This window comes from Acanthochromis polyacanthus, chromosome 16 (assembly GCF_021347895.1).
Source record: "Acanthochromis polyacanthus isolate Apoly-LR-REF ecotype Palm Island chromosome 16, KAUST_Apoly_ChrSc, whole genome shotgun sequence".
Lineage (NCBI taxonomy): Eukaryota > Metazoa > Chordata > Actinopteri > Pomacentridae > Acanthochromis > Acanthochromis polyacanthus.
Genome location: NC_067128.1, coordinates 6540292 through 6566769, shown reverse-complemented (window position 1 = coordinate 6566769; position 26478 = coordinate 6540292). Strand labels below are relative to the sequence as shown.

At 39.4% G+C, this 26478-nt stretch overlaps 1 protein-coding gene across 4 annotated transcripts in view; it reads left to right on the top strand.

Annotated features, from left to right (window-relative positions):
• Positions 1–26478, top strand: part of LOC110959551 (MAM domain-containing glycosylphosphatidylinositol anchor protein 2-like) — a 287510-nt gene that overhangs the window by 124935 nt on the left and 136097 nt on the right. For 2 of the 4 annotated variants that reach the window (XM_051960688.1, XM_051960690.1), the window contains exons 4-6: positions 10413–10609; positions 20156–20291; positions 20494–20763. In XM_051960688.1, the coding sequence (XP_051816648.1) occupies positions 10413–10609; positions 20156–20291; positions 20494–20763 (603 nt within the window). The remainder of the gene's footprint in view (positions 1–10412; positions 10610–20155; positions 20292–20493; positions 20764–26478) is intronic. The other 2 variants (XM_051960689.1, XM_051960691.1) reach the window with 1 other exon arrangement.

Below are 26478 nucleotides of genomic sequence, written 5' to 3'. Positions count from 1 at the left end.
CTTAGCACAGGGATGTTGCATATTGTCTGCAGTTTTCAGGTCGTCTTAAAGTACATTGATCCTGTGTGTAATGCATCATCCTGGAAATAATTCACACATAAATCCCGTCCTGAAACCTCACCACCCATCATCTCCATTTTCTTTTTATTCGTCCGAGGCTTTTATTTAAAGACCTCCTTCGGTATGAAGCAAGTTTTATTTACCTTGTTAACATGTCCATATGGTGTTTTATATATGGCAGAAGACACATTGTGAGAGAAATAAGCAGTCAACACCATGGATGAGCATTTACACCTTCGAACTGCAGCGTACCGATCGCATTTTCAAAAACATGAAATCAGATTTCCAGGGGTTTTTTTATGCAACGAACGTAAAAAAAATCAATCCTGTCAGCTTGCAGGGTGGAACTTTCTGCATGTCTTCAGAATCTATTTCTGGTTCTAACACATATAATTGAATTACACCAATATTTCTACTGAAAAATGTGTAGCGCAGAGTAGTTTTACAGTATTTGAGCTGTATCGTATGTGAGCTGGTGTGCTCATGCTGCAGTGTAGAGTTACGTCTATATCATTTTAAAACAGGAAAATATTGTTTGTATGAAAATAGAACTTCTAATTTGATGCTCAGAAATGCATTGCAGGGCATTTTACGGTGGTTGAGCAGAAGTGAATGTGAGCTGGTGTGCTCAAGCTGCCGTTAGGACCTCATAGATCTGTTCCATTGAAGATATTTTAAATCAGGAAGGGATTATTTTCTTGGAGAGAAGACGAAAGCTTTACCATTATGCCTTGTTTCTCTGTATGTTAATTAATCCATATATGTTTGTACGTCCACTGGTATTCAATGCAAGGAAATTACAAATGGATGGAATCTTCACCACAGCACAGAGAGACGGCTAGTAAGAGGCTAATCAGTTTTTACCATCTGCTTTTATGGAGTATGTGCATAACACATTACTGCCACTAAAACAAGATAAATAATACATGAAGAGAAATGAATGAGGAAATTATTCTGCAATATGTGGAGCCAGTTTGGTGAAGTATTTAGTTGCAGGATGTATGAACCATGACAGTATATGTGTGTTTCATGTATGTTACACAACTAGCATGTGGCTAAGCTAGCTTCTTTGGTAGTTATTCTGATAGTCAAATCAATCATGAGCTCTGAGGTTATCATTTATGATCTATTTGTTCATCTATTGTACATAGTTGGAACTTTTATTATTGAAGAGTTGCTTAAGGGTCAAAAGGTGTGAGGAATACTTCAGAAGGTATGTTTACATCCCTAAAACGTTTATGGGATACAACATTTCTTTTATGATACCGAAAGTGAAACTGATCTATGTAAACTGACCAATGAAAGGAAATTTCTGACGACATATCTCACGATAAAATTATGAAAAAAAAGCGTGTTCTGACGGTTAGCATAGTCAAACAACAGAATAACCAGTAAGCTAATTAATTTTTCCAACTTCCCCCGAATGCACACAGTCCAGTGTCTCCCTAATGTACTGCAAAAGAAAAAGTTTTAAAGAACCTTCAGACAAGTTCCCAACCAGGAAAACATGAAAAGAGGAGTTTCACAAAACACATCATGTTAGGCTGTGATAGGAATGAATACAGTTCTGGTCGATTTGTGTACGAACACAGTTATGTGGAAATGAGACCTCAGAACCCGACAGGCACATTTTGTGTCCAAGTACACTCCCTGTCTTTTTGATGCAGCGTGAATCAGCAACCTTTGTTTGACTTTCCTATCAATGCTGGTTGCTTGACAGATACTTACATCTGTACTTCTGTTCTCTTTATCCTTGTACCTTTTGGTGGTTTTATCTCTGACATCATGTTCCCGCTCTGATATGAAAGAATTGATCCATTTCTCATGCTTCCTCTGGTTTGTCACCTCTGAAGGACGTTTCTTCTGATATATTTTTGTGTATTTTTTTTTACCCATATCTCTGCTATTGAAGGGCTTATTTTCCCTTGTGTCTGACATGGTGGTGAAGGTCCGGCACTTGGACACTGATTGTCGCAACTCCCACCTTTGGATTTGCCATTCAGAAGAGTTCAAATCCTGATTCAACTCATTATCCAGTACTGTACACATGGCTGAGGTTAAATACATATATTTCCCTCATATTTTTGTCCATTTTAACTCTAATTAGGACGGAGTAGTGTTGAAACATTAGTCTCCAGTGTGCTCCAGTCCCCCGTCTTGTGAAAAACTTCCAATTGCTTGTCTGTGGAACAAAGTGAATTTTGAATTCACGCCCGATTTCATGATACTTACAATTTGTATACAGCTGTGCATCCATCTCCACACCCATTACTCTTGTTCGACTCACTCAAGAACTCATCACTGTATGAATATGTCAAAGTCTATGCAATGCAATCATTGTATTAGAGCTGCTATGATTAACCCCTTAAGCTTCAGTGTACCGCCGGCGGTACACCTACTAATTTGCATAGGAATTTCAAGAATGTCCGACGGCTGCAAACACGATTATACAAACACTATATGCCGATGGAAAGCTTAGATTCTCATGAATCCGCCGGTATAAACCACTTTCAGATGCGATTACCGCAGCGGGTGAGAAAAACACATTTGTCCGACAAAAACGAATATTCATCCATCCGTTCTCTATACACGGCTTCAACAAAAGATTCCACAAAAAACGGCCATAATCCAACCTTTTACATCAGATGACACAAGCCAGTAAACTATTTTATCCAAAACATGTCCTGAAGTCGGTATAAAATCCCCGAATCGGTCATTTTCAAGGAAATGCACCTCGCGATGCCCGTCCAATATTCCCTGTATTTTTTGTAATTTTTTTTATTTAAAAATAGAATATTAGCGATTTTTTTGTACTGAAAACGGCTGGAATTGACTGAAGCTTAAAGGGTTAATCAGTTAGTTGTCAACTATTTTGACAATCGACTGTCTGACAAATTTTGTAGGGAACAAAGGCAAAATTCTTCAATGTGAATATTTTCCTGTTTCTTTCCTGCTCTGTGACAGGAAATTGGATATACATTCGAATTGTGAACACAACAAGACATTTTAGAAAGATTTCCTGGGCTTTGGGAAACACTGATGAGCATTTTTCACCATTTTCTGCCTTTTTATAGACCAAACAACTAATCAGTTAAACAAGAAAATAATTGACAGATTAGTCAACAATGAAAATATCCTCTAGTGACAGGCCTACTTCACATAAATATTAACATATCTCTGAGTTGATATCATGATAGAAAGCAGAGTTGGAACTTGCATTTACTTGTTACATATCTTACCGAAGTTCAAACCTTATAAAGACAGATCAGTCTTGTTCAAACTTATATTTTTAATATATTCTTCAACCGTTTTCTCACTCCTGCTTCTCTAGTGAAGAAGTCACAAAGTCACTGTTTCATAAGACGTATCACATATCAAAGAAAAACAGCAGAACTTACCCTTTCCAACTCTGTATGCCAAAGAGCAATCTGGTTTCCAAATGACTGCAAATTTCTGCATTTTTATCAATGTAGAGTTGACATTATGTCCCTCTATGTATTAAAAATAAACTAAAAAATAATGGATTTACTTTCATTGCAGTGATTCAAAAGATGGGATCAGGGCACCTGTATGCAAGTAGGTGGTGGTGATCCTCGACTCTGTGGAGGTTTGTCACCTCTGCAACTGTATGTTAACACTTTAGTCAATAAAAATACTCATATTTTTTCCTGTTAGGCAATAAGCACGTATTTTTGTCCAATTTCTAAGTCTCACAGTATCCTGACAGATTCCAGACAATCTCCCCTTCATATTATCTCATGTACACACATCACCATTTTAGAATATTTTTTCTGTGATGTGAAATGAAACTATAAAAAGTATCTGCAAGTATCATATCAAATTATGGAGGATCTGTGTAGCCTCGAGTGTTCTTGTAAACACAAGATACAGCATGCATAGTTAGACTTTATAATGACACAGATAAGAGCTTTAAAAGTAAAGTGAAACTAGCCTGAAAGCAGCAGCAGCAAAGAACCAGAAACACACTTTGAAAGCAGTTCTCAGTGATATTTTAGGAAAAGAAAATCTCACAAACTCAACTATTCACATGAACAGAAAACTCTGATGGACATATAATCTGGCCAGAGACACATTTTCAGCAACAATCCTAACGTCTAAAGAGCCGGAATATAAATTCACCCTTATTGTTTCTTATTAATATGGAGATGACTCTCCTCTTTTTTTTTAGAATCTGCTTTCATACAGCAGCTTCAAAAAGAGGGGCTCGAAGGTGAGGTTCTTCACAGGGCAGGCTGCCAAGTAATAACTTCTCTAATCACTTATGCCACATGCTCACATTTCTATGCAAAAAAAAAAAATCTACAAAGGGAGAGAAAGTCGTCCTTATTTCAGTGCAGGAAACAGCTGCTCTACAGTATCATCACCTCATTAACCCTGCATCTGAGGAACAGCAATTTTAGAAGTTTCTACAAGCTCTCAACCTTCTTTTTCTTTTTTCCCCAGTTTATTTCTGACCATGACCCCCCTCCATCTCTCTCTCGCTGTCTCTGGGCACGAAATAAAAGCAAATAGCTTGTCGGTGACACAACAGGGCTGTTTTTACTCATGAAAGACATTACACAAATGTCATTCAGGTCAGCGGCTCCCGCTGGTAATCACGCCGGGACAGTGATTAGGTGAAATTAATCGCGGGCCTCCGTCGCTCATGGCTGACAGCCTGGGAGCCTGATAGCGCCTCTCTTCCCAGGTGACTTGGGCAAATCAGGTGGAGAGGGTGAAAGACATCAAAGAGGAGAAAAAATAGACAAACTCGTGTTAGATTAACACCCGGGAGACGGGAAGGTGTGTGGGTGGCTGGGTGTGGGGAGGTGGAGAGGGCTAATGTGTGTGTTTTTACTGCAGGTGGATGCCTCTTTTTTTTTTTTTTTTGGGGGGGGGGGACATGAAAGGAAGGAGCTAAGGTTTGATGTGATAATGAAGCACCTACTTTAGTCTTCATCTCCTCTTTTATCCAAACCATCAACTTGCACCTATTTGTCCAACAAATGTTTTGGTAGGCCGGTAAAGTAGCGACCTGCGTTCCGCTACTCAAGCGGGAATAGCAACATCTTGTTGTTTGAGGTTTTTGACACTCTAGAGAACAAAAACACTGGTGGTAAAGTGAAACATTTTCTTTCTTTTAACGCTTGTCTTATGCAACTCATGCATCTTCCCTAGCTTCTTTATTTTTTTTTAAATATATTTTCCTGTTTCTTTCCTCCTCTATGTCTTTGTGTTGTAAACATAAAAAGATATTTATGGACGTCAGCTTGGCCTTTGGGGAAACACTGTTCAATGTTTTTCACCATTTTCTGACATCTTGTAGGCCAAACCGCTAATGAATTAATCAAGAAAATAATAGAGAAACAAGTCAACAATAAAAATGCATTGCAAAGATATTAACACAGCTAATGAAATGAGATCACATCACAGGAGAAAATGGAGCCTTTTTAAATATGCCTGTTACATATTTGTATGAAGAACTTCATGAAGACTGATCAAACGTCTTAAACCATTGTGACAAATTTGTTCATGTGTTTTCTCACTACTGCTTCTCAGTTGAATATGTCACAACGTCGCTATTTCGTAAAACATGTTAAGAAACGGCAGAACTTCCCCTTTCCACCTCACTTGCACCTGTTTGTCCAAGAAATGTCTTGGTAGCTCTTTAAAGTAGAAGCCTGCATTCTGCTATTCAATCGGGAATATCAGCATGGGCTTGTTTGAGATTTTCTAGCTTTAGAGAATAAAACCATTGGTGGTAACCTAGAAATTATAGCTTTTTTTTAATTTTAACACTTGTCTTGTGCAGCATCTGACACAAGCAGCTTCTGTAATTTGAGTATTTTCAAATATTTTGGATGTCTGCTTGGGTTTTGGTAAAACACTGCTCAGTGTTTTTCACCATTTTCTGACATCTTGTAGACCAAAAAACTCATCAGTTAATAATGAAAGAGAAGTCAACAGTGAAATCAGTGATAAGTTGCAGACCTGCATTGGGTAGATATTAACATACCTGGGTGATTCTGTCTCAATTCACCGAACGCCCCATGTCTGATCTAATTATCTGAAGCACTGTGAGTTGGAAAATCATTATTTTTCTTTTAGCCCAGTACCAATATTGTGCAAGTTGGGACATTTTTGGAGTGGTTTCAGCTACCATGCCTGCTTAATGTTCAAATATTGGTCATAAATGTAAAAAACATTGGGCCTCATTCATGAACGCGTTCGTAGAAAAGCGTTCGTAAGAACGGCTTTAAGAACTCCCAAGAGAAAAGTACGTTGGATTCACGAAGCGTTCTTGACAAGCCAAATCTGTTCTTAGGAGGGAGATGCGCCGGATTCAAGAACAGTCTCTACGAACACCCTCCCCTCTCATTAACATGACATTTACATTGTATTGACTTGTAAATGTAAAAGGTACACCCTCTAAACTTCCTTATAAGGCAGCAGCAAGAGCGTGTTTGAGACACGTGAGCACTGGAGTGCAGATGAAACTCCGCCCACCAGAGTGATGGTCATTTCTGCAGATGACAGAGCTTCAAACAGCCAATAAAGTCTGACCTGAGACAGCTAAACTTTTATACTCAGAAAGGGTGTGTGTCGTAATAAAACACCCTCTGCCTCTGCTGCAGTGACAGGTAAAACTGCCCAGGCCATGTCCGCCTTGTCTCCCCGGTCAGCGCGTGCACACCGGGGCGCGTGCACGTGGCGGCGGTCATCGCGCGTGCACGTCGTAGTGGTCATTGCGCTTGTACCTCCCACAGACCTCCAAACACGTTAATGTGACCAAGTGCAGCTTCAGATCTAAAATCTGATTTTGAGTTTAACTGGCACTGAACTATAAAACCATTGATCACTAAAATTCACTTGAATAAATCTAGTTTTAAATTAAATAATTTGTGGTAATATTTGAATCATTTTAAGAAAGAAATTCAAATTTTTGGATCAGTTTTGACTGTAACAAAATTCTAAAAGAGCAGATTTTTTGTGTGTAAGAGTCCTCCTGAGTGTTCTTAGAATTTGTTCTTACTTTTAAGAACAGGTCAGTTAAGAACATGTTCGTGAATGCCAAAAATCTTCTTAAAAAGGCTCTAAGAACAGATTTGTTCTTAAGAATGCTTCATGAATGAGGCCCATTGTTTCATTTTTCTTTTCTTTTTTTATGAAGTATGCCTCAGACTGAGACCAAAGTTGGACCAAGCTTTCAGCTTCTTAGGGTAAAAAATAAAGCTTTTTAAACTGATGGTGTATTGGGACAGAAACAAACATGAGATTTTTTTTTTAACCAAGTTTGTACCATCGTACAACTGGTTGTGTTGTTCTATCAAAGCAGCACCACTGAAGAATATGTACATATCGGTGAGCCTGCAAAATTTCAGGACTCATGGTACTTCAAATACTGCTTCACAGATTGGTGGGAGAAAAAATGTGCAGAAAAATGTGCAAAAATAAACATGACCCCAACTTTTTAACTCAAAAATGAATGTTACCCATGAGCCCAGCTTCCACACATTTTACCAAATATCATACATAGACGGGAAAAAAAAGTCTGACACATGAGATGGTCAGGTGTGAACTTTTTGTTAAACTAGGTGAACTGAGGTGGAGTGATCCTCTTGTTTTACAGTCAGATGTGTCACAAAGTCCCTATAAGACATGATAAAAGAAACAGCGGAATTTACCCTTTCCAAGTGTAATCTGTAATCTTCTTTTTTGTCCAAACCTACACCTATTTGTCCAAGAAATATCTCGGTGGGAGTGTAAAGCAGAAGCCTCCATTCTGCTTTTCAAACAGGAATATCAGCACGTTTTTGTTTGAGGTTTTCTCGCTTTAGAGAACAAAAACATTGGTTCTCTAAAGCAAATGTTGGACCTTTTTCTTGTCATGTGCGACCTCACACAGGCACCGCTGCATTTTGTCTCTGAATTTGCAGCTTCTTTTATTTGAATATTTTCCTGTTTCTTTCCTCCTATATGGCAGCAAATGGATTGTCTTTGTGCTGTGAACATAACAAAACATTTACTGAAATCACCGGCATCTTTTTGTTTGAGGTTTTCTCGCGTTAGAGAACAAAAAGATTGGTGGTGAACTGAATGTCATGTCTCGTCTTGTTCAACCTCACGCAGGCGTCTCTTGGTGTCATGCCTCCCTACCCTCCTCCCCCGTCCCCTCGCGTCTTAATATCAGAGAAACCCAGAGTTTTAAGACTTGTCATGGTTGGTAGAGGTGAGCAGGAGTGATGCCACGGTTAGTGCGCTGGAGCGTTTAGCTGTACATGGGCAGATTTACCGGCCTGTGAACCCATAAACCTGCAATTACAAACCCTAACAACTCTGGCGCAGGCGGCCTGTACACCACAGTTTTCCTCTGGGCTCGGGGATTTAAGCTTCACAATCAGTCAAGCATGACTTCAGAAGCTAATTGCACAAGAGTGATGCACAGACACACACACACACACTCTCAAACACACACAAATGCAGCATCCTTACGGGAGAAAGAGTGATGGCGGAGGTGGAATTTTGTTTGAAATTCATCAAATTTTAATCCAGTGCGTACATTTCCATATTTCCATATTTATCTCCTCGCGCTCGCAGCATCCACGTCCTCTCTGCATATCATTGCGGCCCTATTAATAGCTCAGAACCACTCCTTACCTAATACACAAACATACAGAAACACAGTCTTGTCATCGCAAGAGTGGAAAAAAAGGGAAAAAAGGAAAAGACAGCCTCCTATCAGGTCCAGTGCTCAGAGACACGTGCATCCCAAAGTAGACAGGGCTGTCAGTGAATCACTCCATTTCTGCCACAGTTGGTAAATTGACTGTTTGAAGCAGAAAACAGATGAAGCCGGGCAGAGTCGGCGATAAGATGCAGGATTCATCCTCTCCTCCTCCTCTCTATCATGAATCAGTGTATTTACTTAGATCTGCTGCTCTAAAATGCTCCTGCAATTGCTCTGTCTTCTCCCGGTGCGTTGTCACCCACCCACCCCCATTTCTCCCCCTTCTCCAAAGGTAATTGCTGCTACCTGAGACACTGTAATGGATCCTGGATGAAGTATTGACCGCTGCTAGATTTTGATTAAGGGGCTGTAGGGCAGAACACGTCTTTAATGAAAGTGAGGAATCAGCATTCTCTGGTCGGTGCGTTTGAGGCTGGATGCGGCGCTCGGTGGCCCACAGGCACCTTGATTAGGCCTCAGCAAATCCAAGGGTGGGCCACGTCCACCGAATTAGAAGCAATGAATTCATCCATTAATAATACCTGGTTTTTCTCTGGAGTTCTCTGGAGGCTTATAATTGTTAAAGATTTGGGTATTCATTTACTGTAAGTTGTTTTGCACGCACATGTGCACCGAGCAGCTCAATCAAACCACCTTGTTGCTCTCTCGCTGACACACTAACGCGCTCATTAATGCACTCAATCACTTTCCCCTTCATATGCAAAAGGTCAGCCTCTATCAATTTGAATTTTAGCGTGAGGGATAGCTTGCATTAGCTTCTCTCATCCGCTCCCTTAAATTGCCTTTTTGCTCGTGTTAAAAACTGATTGCATCTCGGATGGAGATGAAAGAGAAACAGCTAGCTCGCCATGTTCTTTGAGCGTGCAAATGGACATAATCTAAAAGGCGAGTATTAGCATGCTAAAAGACACCACAGCTATGATGAACGCCATTTGCCAAGGCTTAATGCGATAGCTGGGTAAGATGATTAACTTTGAATCCATTTAATCAACCACAGGCGCTTTTCTCAAATAACCAACTGTCTAGTGTTGGGGGTAAAACTTCCCTTAGATCTGCTGGGAAATGGGAAGAGTTACAGATGTGTCAAATCACAGAGTGCTTAAATCAGAGTGGGGGCCAGCCAAACACTATTCTTTTTGATGTGACGGACATCAAGCATCATTTTGTGCACAGCATTTGTCATCCGTTCTCATGTTTGAAGCTCACAATGGAGTGCGACTTGGAACACACAGCGGCTCAATTTGACTGGGAAGTCAATATGCCCTTGGGCTGCATCCTATTGACTTAAGTAGTTCAAGTAGCGGGCTTCTCACCTCCTTTCTCTCATCGACCCCAGATTGCATGCCGATAACTTGCTCTCCTAATGCAATGAGGATTCTGACCCTCTCGGTCGAACCTTTAACCACAATCAAGATGTGCAGGACTATGAGGGATTGTATTCGTGTTTGCTGATACTATAAAGATTTCATACCTGATTTCTTCATTGTTGCAGGGTAAATGCATTTTCATTTGTGAATTGTGGTCGGTGGGATTGACTCATCCGAGAAAGCGTCGACTCGCTGGTCTCTGAAAGGTGTTTATTGATGGTTTCCTCCTCCCACAGACCTGGATGACCCGGTGGTGACTGTGCACCAGAGTATAGGAGAGGCTAAGGAGCAGTTCTACTATGAGAGGACGGTGTTCCTGCGCTGTGTGGCCAATTCCAACCCGCCCGTCCGCTACAGCTGGCATCGCGGCAGGGAGGTCCTGACGCAGGGCTCGGACAAAGGCGTGGAGATCTACGAGCCTTTTTTCACACAGGTAAGACAGAGTCAGCCTGATCAGAAAGAATGCAAAGGTCAATGTATGGTTTCATTCAGAAAGTTAAGTAAAGACCTGTTACTCCCACCAAGTCTGTTATGTTTTGAGGAAAACACATTTTCTCACATTTATTGTTTCAAATCAACATATATGAGCCATTTTTTGCATTGTTTTCTACTGCTGCTTCTTCTTAGTCAAACAATCATATATTAGATTAGATTTTCCTTTACTGTTTCAACTGAAATGAAGGAAAAGCGTCCAACATGTAAATCCATTTCCCTTAAACTTTACCAGACATCAAGTTCAAACTGAACTCAAGTCTTCCTATTTGTTAGTCCAACATACGACTTTCATATGTTAAAAGATGGGAGTTTGTATCATGGATATTTTGCAAAACAAACATTTCCTTGAATACTTTTTTACCCTCTAAATTGTAGATTTTTTCTAAACTTCACTTTTTGTGACTCACTGTGAATAATAAAAGTAGTGATTTGGGGACGTAATGATGCCACTCCTCATTGCTAAACCTCTTCACCTGCACACGAAACGTCTGCTTCATCCATGCATATTATTCATCCATCTAGTATTACCTGGTGACCTCTAGTGATTTTGCATTATTCCTCTATGATTATAAGCCCATTAGAATCTGCCATGTCTAGAACTGCAAATTACCTACAATATTTCTCCAAACATGAAGGTCCCGTGATAATTTTAGTCCCATGTGAGTCAGCATCTCTGTGATTTGAAGTCTTTTATGTACTTAACTGCACCTCACTTCTGTTTGTCTCCCACTTGGAGGCTGTGCTGGCAATTCTAAATTAAACTGCGGAACATTTTGGGTGCACATTCAGGAGGCTCATGTCGCTACAGAGCATGGAGACCCATCCGCCGAAAGCTTAAATCCATCAGGACTCTAAAGTCTCGGAGGACAATGAAATGGATGACATGCATGGCAGCCTGCAATCAGGAGCACTTTGCTGTCTTTCAACACCTTTAACAGTTATTATGTGGCAGCCTATTAATATCATATTTGGGGATAATGTCAATAAATTTCAGTAAAATATAGACTTCAGTCATCTTGTGTGAAATTAAATATACTTTTGCGTTCTTGTGTGCACAGAGATGTTTAGTGAAATTATGGTTGCGTGAACAAAGGTTCTTTTAAAAATACAAAGGAAAGATATTGTCAAGCAAAATATCCACATTAAGTTCTATTTAAATGGGACTAGCATTACCTGAGGGCCTCAGCAAAGAAATATTACCCCTTTGTGTCTGTGTTTCGTGCAGCACATTCGTAGTTTAGACGTTAAACTGTCGATACTGTGGACCAGGCAATATTTTACACAGTAGAAGCTTAAGCATGCAAGTGAAGTGGCTTACAAATAAAGAGTGGCATCTTCGTTTCCTAAATTGTCTATTTTTAATGTTTTAAATGGAGTTTTTTTTAGAAATCTACACTTTCAAAGGTATTAGTAAGGGGGGAAAAATCATTTTTAATCACCTTAAACAGCATTTACATGTGAATGAAAGGCCAAAGTGTAGAGTAAAATCTTAATTTTGCAAAATGTCCATATCAATGTGGACAAAGACTGAATGTAATGATCCTAAATGAGACATAAACCCCTGTCTTTCAACATATAAAAGTCAAACTTTAGACTTGTGCCACCACACATCCATCCTCCTTTAACATGGACTTTGTGGTTCTTTGAAAAAGGAAACATTTCTGACAACATCAAACTCATAAACTGTGTATTAAAAAAAAGGACATAGTAAAGAAGATGTCTCCCACCAGTTAGCTGAAAGCTGATTTGAAGCCTTCGGTTTTGAATTTGACTATCATGATGTTGGTCTTCTGAAACCACACAAGTAAATCGCAATTAAGTTTACTTTTATTTATATGGCGCCAGCTGAGAACATATGTCATGTCAAGGCACATAGCAAAGGAAAAAAACTTACGAAATTACACTGAGAAGCATACCAAATCCAAAATTTCCAGTGGATTACCTTCAGCAGCACTTGCCACCAGTAACAGTAATCTCCAGACTTTTCCAAGACATATTCAAGAAATTGATGCTATGTAAAAAGCCCTACTGCTCTGGAAGTTGCCAAGCGAGAAAAGCAGCTAAAACAGGGTGAGAAAAGAGCCCGACAGAGTGTTTTTTTCCAGTCTCCTAATCTAACGCACACTTCGACGCCAACCAACGCGAAGGCTGGGCAGCAACCAGTTGGGGTAAGAGAAAAAGATAGCATATAGACAGAACAAACTAAACAGACAAACTATAAAAAGACAAACAATGTGTAAGACATTCTAGAAAGAGCAGTACCAGCAATCACAATTCCTGCCCAAATCATGCCTTCCATTATTGCCATTTTTCTGTTAAAGGGGACCATAACTTACAAAAACAACACTGTATTGTATTAAAGGAGTCTTAAATGTAGAAATTAAGACCATCAACCTATTTGGAAAATATTTAAATAGGTAACAAATAAAGGGAGGAGTTGGTTTACTTTCCCATAAACTTTTATCAATTTGACTTCTTTTGGCAAACAAAGGAGTTGCCCCCTGCTGGTTCTTAGAAAGAATGCAGATTTAAATCACTTCCTACAGCGACAGTCTACTGTCATATTGTTATAGTACAAAAAGGGAAAATAATACTGTAAAACATAAATGCAGCTGAGTTGTGTAGATATTTGTTTCTTGGAAGACAAGGCAGCACTTAAATATGAATTTTGGCAATCCTGAGTCTTTTAATGGAGTTTCATGTTAGCTGTCACAAAGACACACACCTCCTGCCCTCCCCCTGGAGACGACACAGAAAGAACAAATAGACTGATAGAGAACAAAGGATTTGAAACAAACATAATAAACTTCTGAAGGCAGAACACACGATCTGTTCATCAGGTGCTAAATTTGCTGAAACTCTTTCACACAGCGTGCTCTCATATTAAGAGATCCCCTCATTACCAGAATTAAGTTGGAGCTGAGGCACCCTCCTGTGTGTAACCAAAAGAAGAGGAAAAAAAAGAAACACTAAGCAGTTTCATTACAGCTAAAGCAGTTTTTGCAAAATTGGAAGTTATCACTTTTATCACAGTGTTCTTTCGCTCCCAGAGGGTGTTTGTATTTCACTGTGTGTTTGTTGCTGTGATTGCTAATTTATGTGTGTAAGGAATATTTTCCCAGCTAATGTTTTTCCTCAGTCGCAGTTCTTAGATTGAGCAGAGCATTTTCTGTGAACAGATGTGAAACAAAAGACTGTGTTTATAGCAAGTTCATGAATTATCTGATGATCCTGATTACTGGAATAATTTGCATCTCAAAAAATGAAACCATGAACCCTGCACACAAAGTAAACCAATTTCCATAGCAACGATGTTATTGTTAATAAAGTCCTAACGCAGTCTGATACACTATATTTAAGCATCATGTATTACATAATTCTGTAATTCCCTCTGAACTCCACAATCTGCCGGTGGGTTGGAAAGACAAGTTATCTTTAACAAACTCCCAAAATCACATCATTTATCAGGACCAGAATCTGTAGAAGCAAAATGAATCATTGGAGTTTCATCTATGAACTAATCATAAGTGACAAATATCCAACAATTTATCCTCAAAATCATTTTATTTTACATGTCGCATTCAATCAATTTAAAAAATGTAACCATTAACTCTAATCACATTCTGTAAAAAAAACAAAAAAATTCTGCACAGCTCAGTGCAACTTTGAAGTTCTTAGTGACTTAGATGTGACCAACAGTCATGGAACAAAAATACAGGGATTTTATTGGCAGAACTGGGTTGAACTGCAGGCAGTGTTTACAAAGAGCAGGGAGGAGAAAAGTATAGAAACAAATTAGAAATGTAAACAGTAAAACATCTGTAGTATGTGAAGTCACATTTTTTTCTCCAGTATTTGTAACATCTGTGAGTATTTTGGAAAAAAAAGTTGCACATTCTGATTCCAGAAATTCCAAGATAACAAGGAAATTAAATGTTTGCTTTTTCATCTTTTCTATATATAATTTGTCACATTGTATCTGTGTCATTCTGCACAAAAGACACATCTGAGTTCTCTCTACTTCTATCAGTGCTTGTGCTGTTTTCATAGAGGTTCAGGACTTTAAGCTGCAATGAAAAATGAACCCACAGGAAGTGAAAATGTGACAAAAAAGAGCCAAAAACAGACACTACTAATATGTAAATGATGATCTTTATCAACCTTCCTTGACAAGGAGGAAAAAGCACAACAACATGCTGTGACAACACAAACACACTCTTTCTGCATTTTCACGGCAGAGATGAGTAAGCCACGGTTGCTAATTAATGAATCAACACAGCAGAGGTGTTGTTACAAAGGTGACATATTGCAATGTGAATTGCTGTAATTATGCCGCCACTATTTCCTTTATCTTCACTGGAAATTTGATTACTCTACTTCTCCTCCTTCTCCAACAGTGAGAGTAAAACTTGTAGTCATTAACTGTAGTTTCACTAACCCAGTTTCACGAGTTACACGCATATTGAGGAATTGCAGACGCAGAAAGACTGGATTTTCTTCGCAATCTGCTCTTTCAGTCGAGCAAGTGGATTTTCTTTACAATCTCAAAATTGAGAAGCTTTGTTCCAAATAAAGGATTTTGCGCAGTCAACAAAGAACTGATTGAGATTGTTCAGTCACTTGTAAGGGGAATTGTAGTTTCTGAATTGAGCAGAGTTGAATGTGATTTGGAACTGGGCATCAGAGGGAATGCAAATCTACGAGGAGGAGAGAAAAAGACACGCGAGGGGAAAAGAGGCTTAAGAAATAGAGAGAGGGAGTGAAAAACCAAGTGAAATTGATGTTTGGCCAAATGGAGAAAGATGGCTGGGAACTAATGGAGTGGGTGAAGGAGTCTGAAGAAGCTGCACAACCGGCCTCAAAGACACTTTTCCTTTTTACATGTGGCTCTCCGTATTTGCCTTTGCTCCTGCCCTCTATTAGAGCTTTAATTGGGTCTGAAAACTTGAACGCAACCCAAAACCCAGAGATTAGCATTGCGTGACTCCAACCCCAAATAAATCCTGACTAAACTCCCACTAATTTGCCCGTATAAATGGATAATAACATTATTTTTCAACAATATGTCTGAACTTGCCGGAAACGGCCACCAACTCATTTCGTAAATGACCCAAATCAAAGCAACAGGGTCGAGTTGAGCCCACTTTTTGTCCGCTGTTCCATTTCACCACTTCCATTCATCTTTATACCCTCCTTCATCCATTATTCTTCATTCCAGCTTTGCTTCAGCACCTTTTTTAGCCTCGAGAAGGTTTTATATTCCCTGTGATACTGTCGAAATGCAGAGATGGCATTTCAAACTCTGAACGGAGAGCTGCTTCATAATTAAGTGAGGCCCAGAGCTGTGGTTTTATTGTAGAAAGCTCGTCCTTTCTGCTGTCTGTTACTTTCTCCCCCTCCTACTCGCGTCGTAATTTTCCCCCACAAAGTGCCAAGTAATAGCACAATTATCAAACGTATAATTCAACCATTTCTCATCTTTTGTTGGGTCCTCGGCTTTTAAAGTGGTTGATATCTTTTGGTGTTTATGATGGATTCGATGTTTTCTTGTGGTGTGATGTTCTGTTTGAGCTTGTTGTCTGGATCTCTACTTAAAGGCCAGTTAGTGTCGATTATGATGCTTTTTCTGTACCAATTCCTGACAAGGCACATTTTATGTGAGGTTTATGATGTAATGTAGTGATTCATAACTCCAAGGTACAGTTTTGGAGTTACCAGGTTGTGCAAAATCCCTCTCCTGCTTTACACATTGTTTGTTTTTTACCTTTTTGTTCATCACGGAGACCCATCCAATTGACTGTTTGTGCAGGCAGCATCTGGAAAATTGTCATAGGACATCTGGACCAAAATCTGTTCATTGACTTTTTGTGAGGATTTAAAACTGTGGCTTTTAGACTAACGTTTTACATTGGATGCATCACTGCATTTAGCTTTTTCATTTAGGTGCGCCAGCATATGATCTAGGTACACCCAAAACTAACTAATCTCTGTTTATATAATAAAAACAGTGAAACAAATGAAAAGTCAACATGAAAAAAGTAAGACTGAGCATCAGCAAAGCTAGCAATGTAGGACATTCAAGGTGTGGATATTAAATTACGCTAATGCTACAATTTATTCTTTTTAATTTGAACAGATTGAAATTTTCAGTGGGTGTTTATGCTGCTCATTAAAAAAAAAAAAAAAAAGTATTTTACATATTAAGCCTGCAAGAGGAATTAAGTATAATTGATGATTGTTGTCAGATTGTGAAAAAAAATCCTTTTGCTGCTTGACTTTTGGTCATCAGGGAAACCCCTCTAATGGACTGTTTGCCCAGTTAGCCTCTAGCAAAATGTTGTAGTAGGACATTTGGACATGAATCTCTTTATTGACTTATTAACATTTACCAACTATAGCAAATGATAAAGAAAAATCCCCACGCAAAAAGGCTAGAACAGGTAATTTCGAGTTAAAATCACAACTTTAAAGCAAGGCTTGCAGTGTAGGACATACAAGATGTGGATTATTTGGTACTAAGACTAGTGCTATAATTTCCAGGGGGTGGTTATGGTGCCAATCGATGCCTTTTGTTTTACTTTATTAATCCAGCAAAGGGGAATTAATTGTCTTTTTGCCTAGCCTGGTTTATGAGGAAGCTGTGCATGGTTCATACAGCCCCGCCATATGTTGCAGCACGTTTAACGCGGAGTTTAACTGTTGAGTCGGTGGTTTTACAAATTCATGCCGCCTCCTTGTGTGAAAGTCTCGCTTTTGATGGTGTCTCAAGGGACGAAGCTCCATCAAATGTTCTAAATCTCTTACACAGTGAATACTGAAGTGAAGCTTGACTTTACAAAACATACATGTCATGAATCAAATTGCAATATTTGCCAAGAAAAATTGCTATTAGATATTTTCCCCAAATGATTCAGCCATTGTGAGAAGCTGCCTGCTCCCAGTGGAGAACAATGCGAAAAGAGCTGAGAATGTGCTGGATGATGGGTGTGAATCAGCAGCAGAGGTGGTTTATTACCAACTGGTCAACAGTGCATTACAGTTACAGGAGATAACTAGCCTCTCTACTGACCTCTTCCCACACCAAAAGAAACCAGACGACCCATACAACTTAATTTATTTCAGGATACAGTAATTAAAAGTATCTACAGCTGGTATATCAAATGAGATTTTGCAACAGGAATCAGCCAGACCTCCACTGCAAATTAGCAAATAAACCCTTACCAGAATGTATTAACACCAATAAAGTGAATTAAGGACATTATGACATTCAAAAGTCAGAGTTTAGAACTCACTATTGCCTGTAATAGGTGACATAGAAAGACAAAAATAATCACTTTGCAGTGATGTGAAGAAACATCATGTTATTTTAATGAAACATTGTTAAGCTAAAACAAAACACCAAACTGCAGTGACTGCATCTCATGGCCAACCCCAAACTATGCACATTAGTGAGACTTTTATCTCACAACTGCAATCCATTATCTTCATACCTTTATTGTACATCCAAATTTAGACTTTTTTATCAGGATTTTTGACTTTTATCTTGTATTTCGGACTTGTTTGTCTTATCATTTTGACTTTTATCTCTGGAATGTTAACATCTATCTATTTTTGACCCTTTGTTTTTGCAGTTTTGTTTCATTTCCTATTTTCTAACTCCGAATGTACTATTTCATAATTAAGGCTTTTTTCTCTATTGTGACCTTCCTGTACTTCTGTTCCATGTTTGCAGCAGACCCAGCATAAAACTAAAATCTCAGTGTTCCTCAATGCAGTGAGAATTACGTAAACTAGGATGAAATTTTGACTTTCAATCGTAAATGTGACTTTGTTTCACAATTCACATTTTTGATTACTGAATTGCTCCAGTATCACAACTTTCCATTGGGTGGCATGGGGCAGTTTATACGGATTCAAGCAGAGTTGCAGATGAGCAAACAAGCCCAAGTTGCAGTAAGTAGAACAGATGTTAGTGTATAGAGAGGTGGGGATCAGTCTGCTTATCCAAGCCATGAAGGAGTTATTTTCATGAATAAAACGTATGAATATGTAATTGTGATGAACAGGGATGAGTTTTTACAATGCTAAGAGAGTAACTTAAATAGAAGATCTCTTGTTTCTTGATTTCTAATGAGCTCCATTAGCACAAGTTAGCAATTCTTCCTGCAATGATACCATCAAATCAGCAATGATTTATGATAATAAGGAGTGTATAAATGGATTCTGGATTCTGGTCCAGATGTCCAGCCCTTTAGCTGGACAGTCAAACTGAGTATTGGTGGGTTCCCTAATGAGCTGAAGAGCCATTAAGGTAAGCAATGCATCATGCTGGAAGAGGATTTTCCAGAACCTGGCAACCAATCGATTAAATCTATTATTTAAAGCTCATAAACCTTTTACAACATGTGCTTTGTCAGAATGTGGTTCCTGGAATTGATGTTGGTAGCACCAAAATTTAATCTTTCCGACCAAACATTTCAGTTTAATTCAGCTGGTTTTGAATTTTTGGCTCCCAACGGTGAAACAAAAGCACGAAAACGAAGCTGGACATCCAACGTTTCCCCGCTGACAGAGACACTGCCCTCCTCTGTAATTTCTTTGCCCTTTACTGTTAGCCATTACGTCTCCCTCCTGAAGCTCTTGTGTACTTTAGTGTTCAATTTTTCCATCAATATGGCCATCAATCCCCAGTCCAGGTTGGCGTAATGGATTTGTCCTTTCCATTCCTTTTTCTGCTCCTTGCCTTTTCTGAGCAGATGTCCCAATTGGTCCCATTGGAAGGAGTAAAGCTTGCACTCTGAATCCCACCATCTCCTTTTGATATCTGCTTCAAAGCAGAGGAGGTGATGGAGAAAAGGAAGGAGGTGGAATGAGGGGTCCGTGGATAATCTAATACAATTACGTTGTCCCAGAGCCTCATTAGATATGAAAGGGTTTGAAAAGACATAAATGATTGCCATGTTGTGTGGACTGTCGCAGCATGTGGCACATTTTAATCTGCCTGCCTTCCATTCCTCATCCCTGCACTCGCTCACTGCAGCCAGCCAGATCAAAGGTTTACATCCTCATCATAACCTTTTAGGCGGGGCTCACGGTTGACAGGCCCAGCTGGAATCAGCCACACATTCTCAATGAGATATCTATTTGGTTTGGAGAGATCCCCCGCTGAGCACATCCATATTTCTGCAGCCCTTTGGTGAAAATGCTGCACTGGTGAATAATCCACATGCTGTATTTGGCAGGCTGTCTTTTTCATTTCCTTGAAAAACACCATTTTTATTTAGATTTTCCACTAATATTCTGCATTTTCTTTTCAGCAGTCTTGTTAAAACCGCATACATATTCATCTCTTCGACCTTTTTTGGAGTTGTTTGGCTTTTGTCATCTCTTTGCTCGGTTTTCTAGCATTTCTTATTACATTATTTACTGTATGTTGATATTTTTTGCACACATTTGCATACCAGTGTTGGTTTGGTCTGAGCTGCAGGGGGAAACAAAGATTCTGAAGCTGAAGAACCTGCGTCCTCAGGACTACGCCAACTACAGCTGCATCGCCTCTGTGAGGAATGTGTGTGGGATTCCTGACCGCAGTGTCATTTTCAGACTCACCAATAAGACAGGTAATCTATGGGATGACTGCTGCATAATAAGATCCAGCTTTAGCTAATATTTCAAGCAGATCTGAACAAAACAAAATCTTAATAGACACAGAATAGACATGGAACCCGACTGACAGCTGAATTTCACTATAATTGACATAACTGCCAAAGTTGTCCATCTACTGCCAGTCTATCTCTGACACCACTCTTTTTTTTCCTACAGCCTCCCCGTCCATCAAGCTACTGGTGGAGGATCCTATCGTGGTGAATCCAGGACAGACTGTATCCTTGGTGTGCATCACCACAGGAGGGGAGCCGCCTCCTCTTCTCACCTGGGTCAGCAGCAACGACAGCCTCCCCCAGAGGAGCGTGGTGAAGGGGGGAACGCTCACCCTGCCGGCCATCACCTCGGACGAGGCGGGGGTCTACAGCTGCGTGGCCAGCAACAACGTGGGCAACCCGGCCAAGAAGTCGACCACCATCGTGGTGCGAGGTGAGATGGAATAACTGCATGTGCAGAGATACAAAGTCTGAAAATGGTTTTGTATCATTAATATTAGGAATATCCCAATCAAGTATTTTTGTATTAATTATTTAGTGTTTGCTGATAAATATAGATGAAACAAACATTCTTATTGTTTAAGTTCATAAAAATGTCTGTTCATTGATTCAGTCATCAACTAAAATATATTTGAATGGAAAAACTTTGCTTATTGTGTCAAATATTGCTATTTGGCAAAAAAAAAAAAAGTGATTAATCACGATTAATTAATCACAACCTCTAATTAATTAGATATAAACATTAATCACGTCCTACTACTAATAATTCTAAATGACTAAATACATTTAATCAGCTGCAGGTTAATCATTTGCAGCCATCCATACTCCTGAGCTTCCACAACTGTCAGGACATATTTTTTTCTGCTTTTGGTAAAGTAGTAGTTAGATTATCATCACACACTGACAGAACATAGAGTGTTTATGAAATCATAAATAAACTAGGCTATTAGTTATTTGGACAGTTTAATAAACTCTAATTAGTTCAGATTTAGTCTTCCGTTTATTTGTTGAATCATCATGTATAATAGATGACTGGATGTTCTATCTTATCCCAGTTCCCAAATGAAAGCAGAGTTCATCGTAATGTTTTAATTTCATTACTTTATTTCTGTGTTTTATTTGGAGAAAATGTAAAGCTGGGGAAACTTTACCTCGAGAGGTCAACACTAAAGGGAGCCCAGCTAGTGCTGAATGCAGATGTAAAATGTACACATAATTAATTATTGATGGAATGATAACCTTTATTTGATCAGGGTAAAAACCCAATGAGAGCAAGGATATTATTCACAATGGTGCAGTAGAACAAAAAGAAAAGAATTCTACAGCCATGGCCATAAGTTTGGACACAAGTACCATGACGCTTGTGAATCTTAGAAAATACCACAAAATTGTCAATTACGTACAATATAAATACCAGTCATAGCCATCAACCAAAATGAAATGCAGATATTTCCAGTGCATTAATTTGATGTTTGACAGCAAATATTGACATTGGAATATTAACTGCAAATTGTTGCACCAATTTGGTCATTGACTGACGAAAGTTTTTCATATAAGAACACCATTAGCATTTGTTTTCTTGGGGTGTGCTTAATTCTGAGGGCTGAACAGACAATTGACTGCAGCAAAATGGCCAAGACCAGGAATTACGTAAGTGACAATTTTGTGGTATTTTCTAAGATTCACAAGCGTCATGGTACTTGTGTCCAAACTTATGGCCATGGCTGTACAAGTATCAATTACACAAGTAGACACATTGAGAAAAAGAGTACACTGATAAATTAATTAAGAAATCTAAATATTACGACATGACCTTTAATTCTTTGTAAATGCCCCCCATGCTGGTAGTAAAGACTTTTTTGCACATTCTGTAAGACTGCACATATTTCAATTTATGTCATAATTATGCTTTAATTTATTATCTCTATTTAACCGGTGTCTCTGGATGTCCTTAAGATTTGAAGTGTGCTCTCACAGTTTCGACCTCAGAGCATCAGATCTTTATTACAACTGCGGTTACTTAAAGACGTGCAAGGGCAACGCTGGAGGCAAAGCGAGTGTGAAGCCTCTAATTAAAATACACTGATTCAAAGAGTGGTTAACAACAATTTAAGAGGAGCAGCAGTACGAGGGCTGTGGCTGTCTGTTTGGTCATTGTCAGGAAAATATTATTTTCCAAACTGCTCTTCATCTGAGTGGCACAAGAGACAGAGGAGCCTCTGATCTTGCTGTAGCTTGTTAGAGACGTACCTGTTATCTGAGTGCCGCTTTTTGGGTACTTGTACTTTGCAATCAAAGTGGGGACATTTAGGTAAAAATCTCATACGTAATATGTATTGTAAAATGCTACAAACATTTTAAGAGGCTAATACCTAAGACAGGTAATTTTTGCATGTGTAAAGAAAAGCTGTTTCACCATAAGACCTGCACAGATGCAGCATAATGCACGGGGAGATTGACTTTCATATTTTTAAATCGATTGCTGTTACCAAGCTTAAGGATTAAGACTGGTATGTGACCAGGCTTTCATGTGTGACATAACTGAGGATCCCCATGCCCTGAATGTGAAATTACAGGAACCTCCTGCAGGTAAATAAAAAGATGCATTAACAGGTGGAAGCCCCACATACAAAACAGCACTCGTATAATGATAAAAATGCAAAAAGCATATTCTGCAGTTCGTTTTAACTTTCCCAAGAGCATCCTGCACGCACAAACGGAGCACATTTGAATCAGAGTTAAGCAGACTGGCTCATAAATATAACTTTCTCCCTTTTTTTTTCTCCTTTCATATCAGAGATTATGCCACAGCTCCATCATCAGGTCGCCTCTGTGCTCAGTCGGTTTAGAAGTATTTATTTATGCAGCTCTATACTCCCTAGGATGAAAATCAAATCATCAACAAATCATTTCTGATGGTCCCCCTGACAGATAAAGCCCTTCTCTGTATTGTGAAATTGCCCATACAGTTGAGGACTTAAGAACCGAGAGGCTTACATCAAAGAGAAGATGTCAGGTGTCCCATGGGAGCCAATAAGTCAGAGCACACTCACTGAAGGCAGTCTCTGCAATATCACACTCTCATTGATGTGTCACACATCTGGAGCTGACAGTCGCTCTAATATGGGATCCTGGTTAAAAAAATCCACTGCTTTTTAAAAATCTATATTTATGCTGTTTTAATGTAGGGCTGCACAGTGGATTGGTGGTTTGCACTTTCGCCTTGCAGCAAGAAGATCCCCAGTTCTCGTCCTCGCCCTTCCGGGATCTTTCTGCATGGAGTTTTCATGTTCTCCCCATGCGTGTGAGGGTTTTCTCCGGGTACTCCGGTTTACTCCCACAGTTCAGAAACATGCTGAGGTTAATTGGTAACTCTAAATTGTCCATAGGTGTGGACCTGAGTGTGATTGTTTGTCTGCATATCTAGCCCTGCGATGGACTGTCGACCTGTCCAGGGTGTCCCCTGCTTTCACCCTAAGTCAGCTGGGACAGGCTCCAGCCCCCTACAACCCTAATGAGGATTAAATGGCGTATAGATAATGGATAGGTAGATGGATTTTTGAATATACATCATTTAGCCTTATGAAACTGCCCACAACAGGTCTGGACATTTAAACAGGTCCATGAACACATGACAAATGGTTTATAGTGTCATGACGTTAGCGATGGATCGTTTGGGTCCTTCATGGATCAGACATGTTCTGACCTATCCCATAAATGCTCACACATATTGAGATCTCAGGAGTTTTGGACGCCACATAAACACCTTGAACTCTTTGTCGTGTTCCTTCAGCTGACCAGTTTTTGTTGCCTCTGCAGGTTGGAAGCACCATGAGGGGATGTGTATGTTAAAGTTAAGGTTTGGCAGTGAAACATCGCTTCATAAGAAGATCAGCGTTAGTCACCTGCTAATGTTGATGTTATGACTGATTGGTGTACCCTTACTGATGCACCAAATTGTACTAACGGTGTGCACTTAAGTAGTCAGACAGGTTGAATATGCGTCACTGTGCCTGACTAAATGTCATATGTCAGGATGTATAGACACTGATTTGTTATGCAGCTCTTCATGGGAAAACAAGGATTCCATTTATGCAGGCTGCTACCATTTAACTTCATCAGATGAGATACAAAAGCCTAATACGGCTCCATAACTTTGCTTTAATTATGTAATCACTTGCTGTAAAGAAAAAGCCCAGGTTCATTAGGACCTTCATACACAAGATAGACACTGGTGCACCTGCTGTGGATGCAGATCATTGACAGTTAGCTTTGCAGATTCTCCTAAAGCCTAAAAAACATTATTGACATGATTTAGACTGTCATTTATAATGCATTTGAGGCTGATAAACAGTCAGATAGGGGAGGCAAGTAATAGAATTTATAATATGGTCAGTGATTCCAGTTCAACACAACTGATGTTCATACACAGCCCAGGCAGCAGTGTTTATGGGAAAAGTGACTCAGATCGACCCAAAACACTATTCTGGCAAGATTTGTGCACAGGACAGGAGGAAGGAAAGGTGGCGGAATGAAGGAGGCAGTGGGAGCGAGAGGGACAAAAAAATCTAGCTTATGCTAAGCAGCTAAATATGCCAGCTAGCAAAATAACAATAGCGTTCCTTCAGAGTCACAAACTCCACCTTTAGAGGTCTGAAAGATTTTTGAGCCATTCCTGAGGTAACCAATAGACTTCTTGAACAACAGTTTTGAATCTCAGTGTTGTGGTTTGACCAACAGCAGCTTGATGGTGCCTGATTTCTTCTAACTCCCTGCAAAAATAAGCAATGAAGTGGAGCATAAATGGAACTGAGGTGGGCCATGCAAACATCTTTGGGTCAGGGGCTGTCACTGGCCACCAAAGCATCCGTATTCCGCACCCAAAAGCAAAACCACTATTTTGACCACATTGTATACATGTGTAGTCCTGCTGTAAAGTTGGATATTTAACATAGGGGTGTATAAGGATTGACTCACTTTTTGAGGCAGCCTGTAGTGGTCTTTTGGTTAAATTTGTAGCCCTTCAGATTTTAGCTTGGTTTAAAGTTGAATGAAGTGTATTCATTCTACACTGGCTTGTTAGCTGCTAACTTTGACTGTCCAGACAAGCTCTGCAGTGGTGAGAGAAAGACGACTGTAAAGTTGCATGAACATGGACTTAAGTTCCTTTCTTTGGGTGCAGCAAACATGTTACACAGCGGTGTTGTGTATACAGCTGTTACATCTAAACTGAACCTGATCTATGTACATTATAGCTTATTACGGTAATTTAATCACACATGTTTGCATGCACCAAACAGTGACTGTGAGTATGTGCTGGCAGCACTATTTCGTTCACTCTAGAGTTGCTCACTTTACACAACACTCGACATATATCTAACGCAGGTTACCCACAAGGCTACGTTCCTTAAAAGTAAAGGCTCAGCTGGTAACAACGATATGATTCCACCTCAGGTTTCAGCTTCTTTCATCAGGTAGCCGTGAGCACAGGGTACGTCATCAGGTGGATAAACTCAACTCAAAGAATCTAAGTCAGATTTTTCACTTATCTTTTCAGACTTTCAGATGGCATCCCTCAAGAAATTGCGTCTTAAACATTTCAAATCACATCTCTTACAGTGCATTGAAAAGGAAACAAAATAAATAAAGGAAAGAGATGCTTAAATGACACAACTAATCAATATGTGACAAAGCAAATTAAGGATCAATAAAAAAAGAAAGGAAATCTGGAACATTCTTGTCAGATTGATGAATAGCCACTCTTGTCAGTGCAGTTGTGAGATCAATAACTACAGTCAGTCGCTTAACAATAGAATGACTACGCATAAATGACGTCTCATCTACACAGAAAAACTTCACTCGGTGACAAACTGTCACTGAGAGCGCAGTTTGGATCAACATGCTGGAATGACATCTCAGTTTCCCTCTGACACTAGGAGAGATTAGCAAAGCAATGTCCATTAGGCAAACTTGGATGACATCAGTCTGAAAGGAGACAACTCCATGAAACCATCACTGATGTCAAAGTAAATTCAGACTGAGCTCTGTGGATGACATAAAGGCTATAAAAGCAAACTATTTTCTTTTTATTTATGTGACAGGCGAATAAACTATGAGAAACAGCCGGCTGGAAATCGGCGGGGGTCTA